At 36.2% G+C, this 17,655-nt stretch overlaps 2 protein-coding genes across 8 annotated transcripts; both read right to left on the bottom strand.

Moving 5' to 3' along the window:
• Positions 1–1,421: 1,421 nt before the first annotated feature.
• LOC129888793 (extra-large guanine nucleotide-binding protein 3-like) lies at positions 1,422–9,503 on the bottom strand. Of its 3 annotated transcripts, none has more exons than XM_055963807.1 (9): positions 9,140–9,503; positions 7,300–8,375; positions 7,068–7,205; positions 6,095–6,199; positions 5,824–6,003; positions 4,796–4,946; positions 3,521–3,768; positions 2,919–3,091; positions 1,422–2,247 (listed from the first exon to the last, which is right to left on the bottom strand). In XM_055963807.1, the coding sequence occupies exons 2-9, from the start codon at positions 8,251–8,253 to the stop codon at positions 1,644–1,646; spliced, it is 2,553 nt and encodes an 850-aa protein (XP_055819782.1). In that variant the 5' UTR covers positions 8,254–8,375; positions 9,140–9,503; the 3' UTR covers positions 1,422–1,643. The 3 variants fall into 3 exon arrangements, with proteins under 3 accessions (XP_055819782.1, XP_055819783.1, XP_055819784.1); XM_055963808.1 differs by having other exon boundaries at positions 7,300–8,359; XM_055963809.1 differs by lacking the exon at positions 9,140–9,503 and adding an exon at positions 8,472–8,998.
• A 1,780-nt stretch (positions 9,504–11,283) lies between these two features.
• Positions 11,284–17,036, bottom strand: LOC129888791 (uncharacterized). 5 transcript variants are annotated; one of them, XM_055963804.1, is made up of 5 exons: positions 14,112–17,036; positions 13,109–13,232; positions 12,907–12,940; positions 11,757–12,799; positions 11,284–11,540 (listed from the first exon to the last, which is right to left on the bottom strand). In XM_055963804.1, the coding sequence occupies exon 1, from the start codon at positions 16,921–16,923 to the stop codon at positions 14,179–14,181; it is 2,745 nt and encodes a 914-aa protein (XP_055819779.1). In that variant the 5' UTR covers positions 16,924–17,036; the 3' UTR covers positions 11,284–11,540; positions 11,757–12,799; positions 12,907–12,940; positions 13,109–13,232; positions 14,112–14,178. The 5 variants fall into 5 exon arrangements, with proteins under 5 accessions (XP_055819779.1, XP_055819780.1, XP_055819778.1 ...); XM_055963805.1 differs by having other exon boundaries at positions 11,284–11,878; positions 12,687–12,799; XM_055963803.1 differs by having other exon boundaries at positions 11,284–11,878; positions 12,729–12,799.
• Positions 17,037–17,655: the final 619 nt, after the last annotated feature.

Raw genomic sequence — 17,655 nt, 5'->3', positions numbered from 1 at the left:
ATATGATTTTGACTTGACAGTCGAATTGATGGAATGGGTCGGTATTTCAGAAATATGTGAAAAAAATATAGTTAATACCAATGGCCTGGGTCAATATTTCAGAAATATAGATAAAAAATATTCTACTACTCGTTCTTTGATGAATATTTCCAGCATTTTTATTTATTTATACTTTTCAATTATAATTTTGCACTCCATATACCGCTGGAGTCCCTCGATTTTCGTAAAATATAATCAAAAATTGAGGGACTGCTTTCCTTTTAAAAAATACAATATTTATAGTATTCGCGCATTTTTGCGTGAAAACAAATCGACAACGTCCATTGATTTTCTTTTAAAACAAACTTAGAAAGAGAACAAAAACTAACATAGTGGATCAATTTTATCTTTGGACCGACTGAATCATGAATTTTCAACCCTTGATTTTTGCATTATTTTTAATAGTGTAAGTTGAATATTCCGATTCCCTCCCTTTCAAGTTTCATTAGAAAAATTAGGTCAAAAATTAGGATACATACAAATAAAATTTTCTACTTTTATTGTATCAAATTGTTGTTCCGACTATCAACTTCTCCCATAATGATATCTTTGCTACCTTAAGTATGACTCGACGATCAAAACATATGTCGCTAGAACTAGAGTTAATAGATTATATGGATATTGTCTAATATTTTCATGTCGAAACAGATTCTTTATTTGTACATTGAGCCTGTTTGGATTGGCTTTAAGTTGGTCAAAACCAACTTAAAGCTCCTTTTCAGCTTTTGGACGTGTTTGCCTAATGCTAACTTTAAGCCAGAAAGTTCTTAAAGTCAGTCAAAAATGAAAAGTTAGGATTCCTAACTTTTTTTTTCTAAGTGCTTAAAGTCATTTTCTTTGACCATGGAAATTACTTTTATATCCCTTATATTTTAACTAAATTCCCAAACTACCATTTTTATTCTTTTAACCCTAAAATTCACATAATTTTCCTCATTTAAGCACTTTTATCCAAACACTCAACTGCTTATTTATAAAAATAACTTTCAGCACTTTAAAGTTCTAAAAGCACTTCGTACATAAAAGTTACTTTTTTTAAGCCCATCCAAACGAGCTCATTGACTCCTCTTGCAAATTTGACTTGACTTAAGTTTTAAGGGGTCATTTCATACCAACAATAAGAATAATAATCCCAAAATAAATTTTGAAATTAACTTTATTCCATACTTGATTTAAGGTATTAGCTAATCTCAAATCTATTTATACTGAAATGGTGGGATTATCATCCCATATAAAACGTGGAAACTCATAAAATATCACAACAAAAAATATCCTTGTTTATCACATCCCGCGTACTAAACGAACCCTAACTCTCTTTCTTATATGCATGGTAATCTTGAGAATACATTTTTGAGGCTATAAATTGGAAAATTTCAGCAAAGGAATAAAAAGCAAACAAGGTAACCACTAAGTTGCTACTTACAAGTTACAACAAAGATCATACAACAGGATGATACAAGTATTGAATTCCCCAAAACTTCCAATGCCATCAAAGAAACTTTCACTATTAATTTACACCATAGTGAAAATAGATTGATTAGAACTTATTTGACCTCACTTCCTTTTTTCGTTGTCAAATCTACAAACGTTAAGATATGTCTAAGCTAATTCATTCCCTGTTGGATAAATGGTGAAGAACTAACATCAGTTGTGCTGTAAAATGAGTCCTCAGCTCCACCATAGTAGGTGTCTTCCTTTTCCTCGTCCCACTTCACGACCTCTCTTATATACTTGAATGCCTCATCAACTGTAACTCGGTCTCTTGCCCGAGCTTGCCACACAAATAGTTTTCTACCAGTGATAGAAGTATAAAGGTCTTTAAACTTCATTGCGACATAATAATATGCTTGGTTTGCTAGTGATAGGTTATTATGGAGAGCCCACATTGGACTGAAATCGCTGAACCACTCGCAAGAGTCCAATGGTACACGAAGGATCTTCTCCTCGAACAGATCATACTTGTTCAAGATTAAAACGAATGGGATTTCTTTGAAACAGGGATGTCTGACCATTGTTTCAAAGAGTTCTTTGATATGCACCATCTTGTTCTGAACAAGTGTACCGCTACCACAGTCCTCCTGAGAAAGCCACATCTGATCATAGTCACTCAGGGCCACACAAAATACTACAACGCGAACATCTTCAAACATCTCCAACCATTTGCAACCTTCATTCATTCCGTTGGCATTTACTCTAATTAGTTGGTACCTGGCAGGAAAAGCGATTAGTCTATGTCACCTAGACTCAGATTATTTGGATGAGTACATGATATATGTTTAACATTTAGCAAGTTTTCAGCATGTTTGAACAATCCATACAAAATGCTCATGTCTCCAAACAAGTAGATTACTTGGATGAGTACTTAACAATAGTTTAATTTTTACTAAGTCTGTATAATGTGCATAGCATAGCATATCTTTAGGGATCAATAGAATTCTTTTTGATCATTTCGTTAATTAGCATAGCAATGTAAATGTATATGTACTCACAAGTTATGGAATAGAATACAAAGAAATTCCTCCATTGTCTTGTTTATTTACACTTCTCTTCGTTAAGGAAAGATTTCACTAATATAACTGGCCGAGCACCAAGACTGCTGGTGAGTACAAAATCTTTGTACAACTACTGAACCAGAAGGTAAACTATATCACACCAATAGCTTTGTCAACATCTATCATTTCACACCAAAAAGCATTTCTCAGATACGTTTTAATTATCATGAGGTGTCATGCATGCAATAAGGAAAATTATACGCTGCCCATCAGAAATATGCATCAAGCTAGAGTACATCTAGTGAATTCTCAACATCTAAAACTAAAAAGATAATTATCTCTTAACGCCACAAAATGTAATTGTCCTAGTAGGAGGAGAATAGTTACCTAGTCAGAGGCGGTGCAGGAGCATCCAGATTGTCTCCATAGGTTTCAGACATTGGACTACGATCATCCAAGGAGAACTCCATAAAAGCCAAACCATTGCCTTGGGTAACTCCTTCAGCATACAGTATATCTCGCTCTGAAGGTTCATACTCATTGCTTGATACCTCAACAGCCTACAAGACCAGGAAAAAAACAATTTAGTACCCGTTATCCATCTTCTGTGGTTGGCATTAATCAAATTAAAAATCTGTTCATTAGTAGGTATACTCCAGAAAACAAAGTAAAATGGGTCTTACGTCCACCTGTAATAACCTGTCTAAAGAAAGGATCTAGATTCTATATTACTCAATTAAATAAATAACAGTCTATAGCTGAACCATGAGGGCACTACAGATCTTTAGAGAGATATGTTACCAGGAGAGCATAGCCAAATGCATATACACGACATATGGTCGACAACTCAGATCTACTAGATAAGCGAAACAACTCATTACCACCCATGTACATTTAAGATAGTGCAAAAATGAGTTATGTAACTACATTGCTCGAGAGACTTTTGACAAATTGATTCAATAAGACTACTCCTATGCTCCAAAAAGTACCTTGCTCAAGAAGTAATCTGCTACATCTGGAAGGAAATGAAGTTCATTTCTTCTCTTGTATGTTTCCTGTAAAGCAGGATCCTTCCACACCTCTTCAACCAGAGGAGCATATTCACGTGTTGCTGCAGGGAAAAATGCATCTAAATCTCCGGTGGCAATGATGTCCAGTAGCCAATCTGAGAAATGCTTCAACCTTGGGTTCAGGGAATAGATGCACTGGTTAGTTTCGGCGGATCCCATGACACCACCTATAAAGTTGAACTTAGTTACTAAATTGCAGCCATTAGTTCCTTTGACCACGACAATGTGGATCATCATTGAAATTTGAAACTATATAATCGATACAATTCCAAATAATGAAGGTTATTAATGTACCAACTAGGATATCTCTGACCTTAGTAAAGTTGTAGTATCTTTTTAGTAAGTGGCGCGCAGCATTTAAACTCCATATAATAAGACTCTATGAGACTTCACGTCTTTGAAATCGGTCAAAGGTGAAACAAGTAAATAACTGAAAATTGACAACGAAATAACTCCATTGAAGATTTCTCTCTGTGACTTCATTTTACCACACTACATTGAAACTTTACTCTTTACTAACATCAAGAATTAAAAAGAACTGCTCTGTCTTTATATATTTTCATAGCAAAGAGACATCCTAAAGAGAAATCCGTGACAAAAGCTATCAATTCTAGACAAAATTGCCATAATGACATTGCTACTTTATGGAAACCAGTGTAACTCAATTTCACTTCTCGCAAATCTAATAGAAGAAAAATCCAATAAATTTGTTTAGAGACTTTACTATTTGAGTATGGGTGAAACTTTAAAGCAGTAAAAAAGGGCAGCCCGGTGCACTTAAGCTCCCGCTATGCGCAGGGTCCGGGGAAGGGCCCGACCACAAGGGGTCTATTGTACGCAGCCTTACCTTGCATTTCTGCCAGAGGCTGTTTCCAAGGCTTGAACCCGTGACCTCCTGGTCACATGGCAGCAACTTTATCAGTTACTCCAAGGCTCCCCTGAAACTTTAAAGCAGTAAAGTATAATATTTCTGCAGTACTTTCATTTCTTCTTCCTCCGCATTTTGTTAAGTAGGACAGGGATTTCACTACAGACAAACTATCACTAGTGGAATAAAGCAATCGTCGCAGAGGCAAAGGGGTCCAAAGCTCCAAGTCCAACGGTATGACCACTAATCTACCCGACTGGTGCAAATACTTTGTAAATTTACAGAGCACTTCTTATCACTAATTTTAGAGATTGATTTGAAAGAACCTTCAGCCTCTATTCTTGACAAAGCCTCCTCTTCAAACCACTCCCTTCCATCAAGAAGAATGCTCAGATATTTGTACATGTTGCTTTGAATCATCAGCTTGATATCTTGAACTTCTTCAGCAGTGAACTTGTTCCCATACAAAAATTTTGCCTGCTCAGAAGGTTGTAGAAAATGAGTATAACAACAGAAAGCAAGGAAGTACAACTAATCACTTAAAGACTAAGAAAAGTCAATTTCCTTTGTTGATAACTGAGGAATCCCCTAGAGTAATTGACGCACAATTCGAAACTCGGTGGATAATGGATTTGCACAGACAGAGTTAGGAAGGAGAAGAGAACTGAAATCCATACAAACAAGTACATAGCCAATTGCCATGAACTCATTTTGTCTCAAGCTTGGATCTTCAGCTTTCTTCTTTGTTCTATCCCAAAACTATACACCATAAGATTCCTGGATTTCAATTCATTTTGGGTTGCCTGTGGAAGCACTTCTTTCAAGCTTCCCAACGATAAGTTTCCATAAAACTGTTATCTCTATTAAAGCCGAAAGAAGCATAGTATTGAGAAAGAAGTGAGGAAGCTGTCAATCATGATTAGATGGACCAAACCGGCCAACACTGCTCATCACACTTTCAGACCAATCTTTCTATATGGCCGATAAAATTGCATCAATTAATGAAACAAAGGGCATACAACAACAACCCCTGATTAGTTTGATTAGAGATAGTTTAGGTAGGTAAATAGAATAATGGATAGTTGAGGTATGAAACTTGTGAAAAAGTGATAGTTTAGTTGTGTTTCTTTACCATTAACTCTTACATAAATGAAAAGAACAGACAAATGAGCAAGCTGTATACAAAAAAAATTAGAACATTTATACAAATGCAGAGACACCTGGAAGATTCCATGTATAGAAGCTCGACTTCAGATTATTTTTTTTAAAAAAAAAAACACTAACTTAAGAAAAAGCATTTCCCCTAACAAGCGGTATGCAGCATATAACTTGGACAAATCCAATACGGCAATACCTGTTTGAAAATAGTGCTTGTTCCGGAACTTTCAAGACCAAGTAAAAGTAGCTTCTGAACCCTTTTTTGCTCTATATAATTTGTCACAGTAGTATAATTGCTAGGTTCATCTCTCTGTCCATGGGGCTGACCGGAAGGTACTGGCAGCGACAACAGGGAGCAGATAAACCGCGTAAACGCCTGTATAACAAACAAATATTAGATATTTAAGAACCAACAAGTCCTACTAACAGAGTCAAAGATGCTTTGTAAATCAACTTCTTTTTGCTACCTTTTCCCATATGTTACCCCGAATATTGTTTTGACCTTCTTCCTCATAGCGACCATCATCATATACCCAAAAATGAGTGTCACGGGGACATTGCACATTTGCAAGCTGAAATAAGAGATAAGAATGATTCACTGCAGAAAAGCTGTTTAGGACATAATAACAGTTCCATTTTAATAAGATTCATTTTCCCAAGAGCCTTAATGTGACATAGACAAGTGCACAATTTGTCAAATAAACATCTCATAACAGTATCACTGGACTCTGCTTTTCCAAATATACATTTTTTACAGTTCTATTTCCCTATTGATTTTCTGTTTTCTGGTAAATTAGTTAAAATCACAAACATTATAAATCCTTAAAGAATTTCAGAACAGCAAAGACTTGGGTAATAAGAGACTTTCCGCGTCAATTAGTGCAATCTACTGTTCATGAAAAGAATAACTGCAGCCTACTAAAACGTGTATCAGATTCCTGACCAATATGCAGCCAGTGGTCTCAAAGTAAGGATAGCAAACTTACAACCAATTACGAGTGGGGACCCACTTTATAGTTTGACAATTGTAGAAGACAACAACAGATATAAACATAAGGCACACTCATTACCAAATCTCTCTTAGAACAGTAATCTCAGAGCTATAAGTGATTACTTGGATGTAAATTTTATTTAACTTCACAGTATATCAGTAAAATGATTGCAGTGGTAATAGGGTCAGAAAAAATCAATGCTGGAGGCAACATTTGGTGAAAGAAATCCCTAAAGGAAACAGCATATCAATAAGTGACAGAATTGACCAAAAAAGAGGAGATATCATTCACTACCTACAAACAGGAAAACTTCAAGTGAAAAGACATAAACTGTGGCTGGTAAATAGAAAGTAACCATTAGCTTGGCATTTTAGTGCACAGTAATTATTCTACGATAAGTTATTGCCCCCACAATATGAATAGGAACTTTGTCGTACAAACAACATACCTTCAGCACCTTGAGTTCCAGTTTAGTTATCTCTCGGCCATTAATATAGACCTGTGTGGTTCCATTGCTTGCATGTGGACTAAGTTTCCCAGTAAAATTCAGGTTTGAACTCACAATTCTGTCAGGCTTTTCTCCTTCCTGTTAAATTAAGAAGCCAAATCTGCATTAATCTTCTCACTTCCCAATAGGGATTACAATGAATGATTAGTTAAACTTCAATAAACAAAATTACCTTTCCCCAAAGTCCAGATTCCTTGTCATACCAATAACTTCCAGGCTTCAACTTCTGAGGCGGTAAAGAGCACCCAAAGAGTTCTGCCATCTCATCAGGCTTCAAAGGAAATCCATTAATAATCAACTGCTCCGGTCGGAGCTGATTAGCAGCACATTCTTTTTCTGCTTTCATTATTTGCTTGACTTCCAAGGGACTAAGCAAACGTGATAATACTCTTGAATGTTTGCCAAGCTTGAACCTCTTTGACTCATCAATTGGTTCACTGATGCAGCTTACACATTTACGCCCCTCAGGCATTGAACCCATTGCTCTGAGCACACAATTGATGCAATACTTTGCATCACAAACCAAGCATGACTCTTTGTTTTCCCACTTCCCTTTCCCACACCTACAGCAGAATCTTGATTTCTTTTTCTTCTTTCTTTCCTTGGAAACTCCAACATATTCCGGAAAGACTCGGTTCTCAATGTCCACCACTTTTCTTTCAGCTCTATTAATAGTATTGAAAGTGACCATATGGGTTCTTCTCCCTTCATTGTGCTTTGCAGCATTCTCAGAGGGATTATGCTCGGACCCAGGGGATGCCGAGGGAGAACCTGAAGAAGAATCAGGGCTCTGCAGAACAGACACCTGGGACTCTGAACTACCTGAAATCCTTGGACCTTGACTTGGTTGCTGAGACACGTGCAATGGAATTGGCTCTATAACAGGTGCAACATCCTGGCCTACGGATCTTCTTGATTCTGAAAGAAGTTCAGCTGTAGATGCTGTGGGAGTTGAACCTGATTTCACATCAACGGGTTCTACTCTAGGAAGCTCATATGATATTGGAGGACCAGTATACTCTGATGCTATTGAGTAATTCATCGCATCCTCCTCAGGGAGGGGAACTCCTGGAGGAAGCATCCTCCTCACCATCTCCCTCCAATTCTCTCCACTATTCTTTTCCATCTTTATTTAAACGCAAAAATCACCAATCCGTAAGTGTTGTTTCCCAATTGCAGACTCAATTTCTCACACATCTATCACTTCTTAATGCCGCTGATTCCACCATCATCTAGTAAACAGGACATCTAAGTCAAACACGACAAATAACAATGTTATAATTACTCTCTAAGGAACTATTGCTAAGCATTCAACTCAGGCTGATTTTACATAGTCACAATTACCCCAAAACACATTCATCTGGAGAAGTCCAATCACACCTTTTGATCAAAAGTTCAACACTTTGAAATCTTACAACCAAACAATCCAAGCACAAAGCTTGACTAGCCAAACAACTAGACAAGACCCACAAACACATTTTATTTGAACAAAAACAAAAATCAAAGCTTTTCAACTCGCAAGGATGTGGCCTAGTGGTGAATGAAGTGAGTAGAAAACCATGAGGTCTCAAGACAAAACACTATGTGATTATTTCTCATCTATCTTAACATTGGTGAACAAAGTTAGCGCTAGTGGGAAGTGGCAGGTATGTCGTGGAACTAATGGAGGTGGGCGAAAGCTGGCCTACACAACATGGTTAAAAAAAAATAAAAAAAATCAAAGCTTTTCATGAAAATTAAAACCAAAGTTCATATCTTCAAGTGGGAAACCAACAACTTTGAACATTGAAGTAATGAAAGTTTCAGAATCAAACTTAACCAGAGCTAATATACAGTTTCCAACCCTAAACTACTTTGCAACAATTTCAACCCAAAGCATACAGAAATACATACACACAAACTAATAAAAAAAGGGTATGCAAAAATGTCAAGAAAAGAGGTGAAATGAATAAAGTTTTTACCTTTAAAGTTAAAAAGAAGAAGAAAAATGAAAAGGGATTGAGTAACTTTACCTGTGAAAGTGACTAGCAAGCTGAAAATATGAATCTTGATTAGAGATGATTAAAAATTGCTTTCACTTTTTAATTGAGCTCCAAAAGGACTGAAAAAATCATAAGGGGTTAATTCTTAAAGCCTAATTTTTGGGGGAATCAACCCTTTTGAACAAGAAGAAAGAAACTTGCAAAAAGAAAGATATAGAAAGAGTGAAAAAGACTGGTGAATATGCTGAATACAACCAAGATAGAGAGTTGGGGTGGGTGGGATGGAAGGGGGTGTTGGGTTGAGTAGTGGGGTCCATATGGAGAGTGCACGGTTTGGACTGTGTTAAAGAAGGTGATGATGATGAAGATGGACAAAGGGGCAGGTGAGATAGTGTCAGTGCAGGGAGCGTGAATACACGCTCTTCTAGTAGAGAGTGGGATTTCGTTCTTTTCGTTTGTTGCACTTGTTTTATGTACTTGATTTTTGTATTATTTTACTCGATTCGAGAGTCTATTAAAAATTGTCACTCTACTTTTATAAAATTATGTAAATATTATATTTTATAGATTTTGCTTATGAAGTTATAATAAATATATTGTTATTATTGTATTATGTGATTTTGCTTATAAAGTTATACTGAATATGTTGTTATTATTGTATTATGCGATTTATAAATATTATTATCAACTTTCAAAAATATTTTTTATCACCTTAAACTCTCGTTACATATATAAACTAGCAATGAAAGAGATTTTATACTCATGTAGTTAAATTTTTTTTATAACCATATCGTATCTGATTATCAAACTACATCAAATTCACATTACGAAAATTATATTAAAGAAGATTTGTTTCTTATCAAAAAATTATTTATTCAACGAATTCAACTCTATAAATAGAGAAATTATTAATGTCTAATTACAATATTTATATTCAAAAAATAAATAATTTATTATTTTTTAAAAAGAATAAACAAAAAAAAAACTAATTCAGTTCATCAAAACAACTAATATTTGTGACTATTAAATATTAGGGGTACTAATAAAGAAATCATTTATGTTTTTGTCTAAACTTAAATATTGTATTAATTTCCAAATTGATCTCATAACTAATATAGACAAAATATCAATGGATTAACAATCTTTTCCCCATTAGATCGGACAAAGCCTACTATTTGGGCAGTTACAAGATCTCGATGATCATTTATAATACATGTGCTCTGTGTACTTTATTATTGTGTGGGTTAAAAAGAAATACTTTCTCCATTTTAAAATTTTTGAATTTTTAAATCTAATTTAGATTTAACTAAAATTTAAATATACAAAAGGTACTATAAATTATAATATTTTTTATATCAATACGATAAAAAAAATATATCTTAAAAAAGTGGTATCAAAGTTCATATGATTTGACTCTAAAAAAAAAGTAACAAGTATTTTATTACCATTGTTATTTTCTTATTTGGATTATTTTCAATATTTTGATCGTAACTTTTATTATTGTATTTATTTCAAATTATTTTATGAGAAACAAATTTCTCATAAATCAAGAATCTTTCGAAAACAATCTCTCCATCCTATAATGATATAGGTAAGATCTACGTACACTCCAGCCCACTTCACTCTGCCCCTACTTGCTACTATGTTGCAATTGTTTCATTGTCATGGAATTTCAAATTCCATATATGAAATTTCACCAGTAAAATTTGAAATTTTATGAAATCATGACCGTGATTAACTTTCATTTACTAAAGGCTGAAAAATTAGCTATTAATATAATTTTCACATATGACGATTTACAATTTTTGAATGGAAAGAAGGATAATCCTAGTATCTTATAACACATCTTATGAGTTATTATTATTTTTTATCTCTCTTGTGGAAAGTCATATAGCTAAAATAAATATTTGTAACGGATTACAAAATCAAATCTAACAGAGAAAGTAAAGGGGTGGACTCATTATTCACCGAGTTTCAAACTCTGAGTCACTGACCCTCGGGAATTTCTCAGTTAAGAAAAAACTCATTCAGAAGGTTCTTTCATGACTGCTTACTTCCAGTTTTCTCAACCAGAGCTCAATATGAAAAAGGTGGAGAATTTGCAGCCCATGAAGATCCAACTGACAAATTGAGCATTCAACATATACTTAACGGGATCAACAGAACTCGATACCTTAAAGATACAAACATAGCAATATATGTGTGTTAACTTGTAACATTTCAACAAACATTCATTTTTGAACACATAATTTCAAATGTACAATGCGTTATGTGCTAAGAACCAGAAATGTTGAACTGGTCAAGTCTAAACCTTGAATCCGCCTCTGGTTGTGTAACATTTCCATCTAAGGAAGAGAAACTCTACCTTGCTTTTGCAACATAGGATACTAGTATTATATTCAGTCCTATTCTGCTAAGAGAATACCAAAATCTGCAGACATGTACAATTGCAAGTACTTAAATGTCACAAATGCTCCTATATAAGAATCAACTTTTAACAATCAAAAAAATAAAGATGCAACTGTATAGCAGGTTATATGCTCTTTGATGTTATCTTATGTTAAATTGTTACTCTAATGTTATATTAAGTGCTGTTTGTCTATTCTTAGCAAATTATTAGTGTTTTGATGATAATTATTAGTTCAACCTGTAGTAATTGGAGAATAGTTTCCAATGTAGAATGTACATAACATCAGTATGGCTGGTAAGACGCCTTCTTGTTGAATTCAACTTCTCAATATCTATCGCTGATTGCCTCGGAGGAGGTCTCTGCAAATACCCAGTAAAACATAAATCATATGTGTTGGGTTTTCCCCAGAACATAGATCATCTCTAAATAAAGAAAACTTCACTCCCATCAGACTGTCTGGTGGGTAACATATAATTTATATGTTGTAGTGCACCTCACCAGCAATAACTAAATTGTATTTCTATATGAGGCAAGTTGCCGAAGCTAATAATTAGCACATCCAGACACAACTAAAAATCGCCTATGCACAAAGACCAAGTTAGTTATATTCCGATCACACAAGTGGATGATCGAGGAATAGATACTGCAGCAATTACAAATCAAACACCATATTTAATATGGAAAAAGATGCATGTGAGCATGAATGATGCAACAGTAGTCAACTATAGACAAATTGGACCTGCTACCATTATTATTTGGTAAGTAGTTGAGCTAAACTTCACCAACTTAAATTTAGTCAAATATTGAAAGAGCTTCAAGGTTAGAGAACATGCGCTATACTACCATAGGAGCGGAAAGTACTCATTCATCTCATTATTAATCAACATACTATAACTAGCAGTAAATTAGCAAAATCTAGCAAGAGACAATGTCGTGTTGCTGGTAACTGGTAAAGTTGCTGTCATGTGACCAGGAGGTCACGGATTCAAGCCTTGAAAACAGCCTCTGACAGAAATGCAAGGTAAGGCTGCGTACAACAGACTCTTGTGGTCGGGCCCTTCCTCGGACCCTGCGCATAGCGGGAGCTTAAGTGCACCGAGCTGCCCTTTTTAGCAAGAGACAATGTCGTATTAAACCATGCAAGTATACAAGAGTTAAGCATTATACACTAGGAGGAGGAGCAGACTGCAGCGGTCTAGTAGGGATTACATTTCATTGGGGAACTGGTTTAGGTTTGTACTCTGATTCTGAATAATTCCTGTCTGAGCTAGAACTCCCATCTAAAAGGAAAAGGATTCATCAAAGACGATCAAATGCATACCAAAGTAAGTATTACGCAAAAGGACCAAATTGACAAATTAGAATCAGATTCCAGTCTGATACTCACTTTGAGGATTTGGTGAGTATGCGAAGTCAGGAACCTATAAAATTCAAAAAGAAAAAAAAAAAAGTTAATACAGAATGTCAAACTTAACATCCACAACAAATGGTCCTCCGACCATACACTCTTTCTTTCAATCTGCCCTCCGCACGCTTTCCTTGTACACCCAAGAAAACAGACCAGACACTAGTGAATTCCTTAGATTTACCTGATGATTACCATTCTCTTGATTCTTTGGTACATTCTGTTGGGGTGAGTCTGCATCTTACCTGATGCTGCATCTTACGCTTCCCAGACTACCTTGACACACTTAACTCGGACATCTTTGCCAACTACAATTAACATCAACAGGGAGTTAAACATGAAGGTGGAGAGTGTCTTGAATATCAAGAAAACTCATTATTTTTTTACAAGGAATACACTAAAATGTTCTACTGAAAATAGAACCTTCCTTGTATAATTTCATGTGCTTGGTTTGGAGAGAAAGAGAGATGTGTGGCCCCCTTCCCCGAAAGAAAATATAATTATGATTGTTCAGGGATAACAACCTCGAGCTAATTATCTTCTGGGGGTTGATAGCCTCATTGTGTTTCAGACATCTATCCATAGTGCTCTAAACAAAAGAGCTACTCAAAGAAGGAAACGACTCCAATTCAATTATTAAGCATAGAGTAATAATCTATAACTAGAAAAGGCGTGAAATCAAGAACAATGATAATCATATAAAGCAATAGAGCTCCATATCTTCCTCAATAGTTTAATGATATCAATGTTGCTATTAAATCTCTTCTTTTTTTTATGAATTAAGTGAGATTTCATTAAAGCATCCAGTAGATGCAAAGATACAAAAGGGGGGGATCTGTCAGCTCAGTAAGAACAAAAAACTTATAGAGCTAACGAGCTGACAAAATCCAGGTAGTGGTCTATGTTATTTACAGGGGAATATTACTACTAAATCTCTTTCTTTCTTCTCCTTTTTTGGGGGTGGGGGTTAACTAAGAGGAATTGTATCAACTGCTAGGTAAGGTGGTGCAACTGTGGAAGTGTAATAAAGACCAAAAAAGGCCATGTTGATCTGATGTTTTGGCCATCATTGGTTATTCTAATACAAGGAAGCAAAGAAACCAGATTCAATTTGACAAGTGGGCAAAGTACTTTCTAATAACAGATTAATTTAAACAAGCATCATGCTCAATGCAAACCATAGTTACCTAAATGAGTAATCAATAGGTAATAGCTCAGTGCAAGAAGTCCATTTCCATCTGATTCACATACTCTTTAACTCCCCCTGTTAATAGCTAGCAACTCACGAGGCAATGAAGTGTGATCCAGTTCCCAACAGTTCTTGGAGATGTTTGAGGCTTCTTCATCAGATAGCTTTCTTGCAGGAATCCGATGTGAAAACAACCTAAGCTCATCCTTTCCTAACAACTTAACAGCATGAGCCCCTACCTGTTTCCTCTTGAAAATAGTCATGAACCCATCAACTTTTTCAAGATATGCGATACTCACACCATGTAAATCGGTGTAACTACTCAAAGATATAACAATATCATAACATGGCTTATCCTCCATTAGAGAACTGCTGCCAGCAACTAAAGCATGCTCTTTATATAATGCCCATATCGAACCTTTTGAGGGGTAAATTCTATACAACTCTCTTGCTGCTCTTTCACTATCAACAACATGTGAAAACTTCTTCAATGATTTAAGCAAAGCCTGCCTAGAAACCTTAAACTTCCCACAAGAAATATGAAAACCTCTTTCCCCCCAATGCAGTAGTGCTTCATTACTATTACTTTGAAGTTCCAACCAATTCAATCTCACCTCAAAGGGATGCGCAGAAATAATATCATCAATCAAAGCATAATCCCTTGGCATTCCATCATCATCATAAACAGCCCATACTTGTCCTTTCTTGAAACTTCTCTCTACTCTATCCTTGTCAAAATTATAAAGATCAAAACTTTCCACTGCCTTCTCCAAATCATCTTGCCTAGGCCCTTTACCCTTCTTGCTACTTTTTGACAAAGTAACCTTCTTGACCCTTAAACCCCTTCTTCTTTCTCCATCCTCTAAACCATCTGCATTTAGCGCCTCGCGCCTTATCTTCTTCTCTCTCACCCTCGCGATCGGTGACTCCATCTCCACTTCGTCTTCCTCTTCTATCAAACGCAAATTTGTCTCCTTTCTTTCCTCACTTTCTTTTTCCATTAAATTTAACCTCATTGTATTCTCATTCTCCTCCATCATCTCCGAATCATCCTGCCTTGACCCTTTACCACACCTCTTGCTACTTAAATCCCTTCTTCTTCCTCCATCATGCAAACCACCTAACGCCTCACGCCTCATCCTTTTCTCTCTCACCCTTGCAATCAGTGTCTCCATCTCCACTTCATCTTCATCTTCATCTTCTGTCAAACTCGAATTCATTTCCTTTCTTTTTTCTCTATTCTTTTCCGTTAAATTAAGCGTTGTCGTCTTCTCATCTTCCTTCCCATTCTCCACCATTCTCTCTGAATCATCCTGTCTTAACCCTTTACCACCCCTGTTGCTACTTAAATCCCTTCTTCTTCCTCCATTCTCCGAACTATCCCCCTTTAATGCCTCACGCCTCATCCTTTTGTCTCTCACCCTTGCAATCAGTGTCTCCATCTCCACTTCATCTTCCTCTTCAATCAAACTCAAACTCAAACTCGTTTCCTTTCTTTTTTCACTTTCCTTTTCCATTAAATTAAACGCCATCACCTTCTCATTCTCCTCCTTCCCATTCTCTGCCATTATTTCGGAATCATCCTGCCTTAGCTCCTTACCACCCCTGTTGCTACTTGAATCCCTTCTTCTTCCTCCATCCTCTAAAACATCCCTCTTTAGCACCTCTCGCCTCATCCTTTTCTCCCTCACCTTTGCAATAAGCGTCTCCATCTCCACATCATCTTCCTTTTCTATCAAACTCAAATCCATCTCCTTTCTTTTCTCACTTTCTTCCCCCTTATCTTTTACCGGAATCTTTTCCTTATTAACCTTCTTCTTCGCTAACAACTGCATCTCAGCTAATGTCATTGTATCTTCCACTTCACCTACATTTCTCACCTTACCATTAGTCTTTGATTTCAACCCCTTAATCAAACCATCATCGCTCTCAACATCTCCTTCCATATCCACCCTCTTTGCCCTTACAACCTCAGTTCCAACACCAATTGCATCAACACTTCTTGTCATTTCTCCACTTGGCCTCTTCAAAACCTCCCCAACACTCGCCACTTTCCTCTTCCCCCCTAACTCCCTATTTCTTGAAGAACCAAAGCTCACACTTTTCCTAGCCTTAATCCTAGCACTCACCCTTTTCTCCACCAAACCTTCAGAAACCCCTTCATTGTCACCATTTTCTGAAACTTCAACAGCCTCAAAAGTTTTCTTACAACTTGGACACATCAAATTATGCCCTAAATACTTCTTTTCAAACTGATGCAACAATCGGCAAGTCGAACACGCCGTCCAAAACGTCGTCGTTTCACTCTCCTCAGCCATAACAGCTGACTGCATAGCAACTCTAAGCTTCACATCATACTCCTTCCTCCTAATCTTGTCCGACAAAACCCTAAACGCTTCGCCGACAAGCTTAAAAGCCTCTTCGGATGCCGCAAAAGGATTCTTATCAGGGTGAAGGGTTAACGCCAGTTTCCTGTACTGCTTTTTGATAGTGTTGATGTGTGAAAATCGTTCTATTTGTAGGATATTGTAGTAATCGGGCAGAATTGAAGTCGTGGTAGTAGCTCCATCGCCGCTAACGGCAGTGGCTGGGGTTACCGCCGGAACGGTACCCGTATGGAGGATTTGAAAAGAAGTGAGCATTTCAGAAACTCCGTCGACGTCTGGGTGGAGATTATGGGCTTGCTTGGCGTACTTAAGAGCTGATTTGAGGTTGCCGGAGTTGTATTTCTGCTCGGCTAGGGCTTTGAGTCGTAAAGCTTCCGGTTGGTCTCCGGCTTCGTCTTGTAGATTTTCTTCATCGCCGGCCATTTTTTCGTCGTCGGAGCAATTGTGTGGTGATCGGAGACGGGAGAGGCAAGAAAATGAGAAGAGGAAAGAAAGATTAACTATTATATTTACACCCCCCAAAATATGATTAAATGAAATTTACTCCCAAAAGTTTTGAAATATACCTATTAAATACCGTCAAAAAATTTCATGTCATTTTTCTGTGCATGTTTTTTCTCCTATAGTCCAAGCTCAATTAAATAAGCTACTCGTTAGACTTGGTAATAGGCCGGTCGATTTGCTCTAGGTGTGTATTAGTCATCTCGTTTTTTCTGCCTCGCACTTAAATAAAAGTTTATTGCTTCTCGTTGTATAATAGACTAGCTAAGAGGGTAGAATTTCATTGAATTTTTAATACAACATAAATTTTTCTAATCTCTTAATATTTTTTTTAAATAGAAGTTTATCGTTTCTCGTCATACAATAGACTCACTAAGAGGTTAAAATTTCATTGAATTTTTAATACTACGAGCATGATTTTTTATAATTTCTTGACAATTTTATAAATAAAGATTCATTCGAGGAAATATGTACATTTTCCCTATTGAAACCTTACATTGGGAGCTATACAAAGAAAGCAATATAATTTCTTGTTCTGAACAGTAACTACTCGTATTTATACCACACCATATAACTTTTGTCATGATTATGTGATAAATTAAGATAAAGAATACATGATAATAACCTTGGTTAAGTGACTAAACTGTATGAAGA

This window comes from Solanum dulcamara, chromosome 5 (assembly GCF_947179165.1).
Source record: "Solanum dulcamara chromosome 5, daSolDulc1.2, whole genome shotgun sequence".
NCBI lineage: Eukaryota > Viridiplantae > Streptophyta > Magnoliopsida > Solanales > Solanaceae > Solanum > Solanum dulcamara.
The sequence above is the reverse complement of the archived record's forward strand: the minus strand, read 5'-3'. Positions and strand labels throughout refer to the sequence as shown.

Coding starts and splice junctions, on each gene's coding strand:
- LOC129888793 (XM_055963807.1), bottom strand. CDS start 8,253: ATGGAAAAGAATAGTGGAGAGAATTGGAGGGAGATGGTGAGGAGGATG. Junction 3,092..3,520: donor CAGATTACTTCTTGAGCAAG/GTACTTTTTGGA, acceptor CTGGTCTTGTAG/GCTGTTGAGGTATCAAGCAA. Junction 2,248..2,918: donor CCTGCACCGCCTCTGACTAG/GTAACTATTCTC, acceptor TTTTCCTGCCAG/GTACCAACTAATTAGAGTAA.
- LOC129888791 (XM_055963802.1), bottom strand. CDS start 16,923: ATGGCCGGCGATGAAGAAAATCTACAAGACGAAGCCGGAGACCAACCG.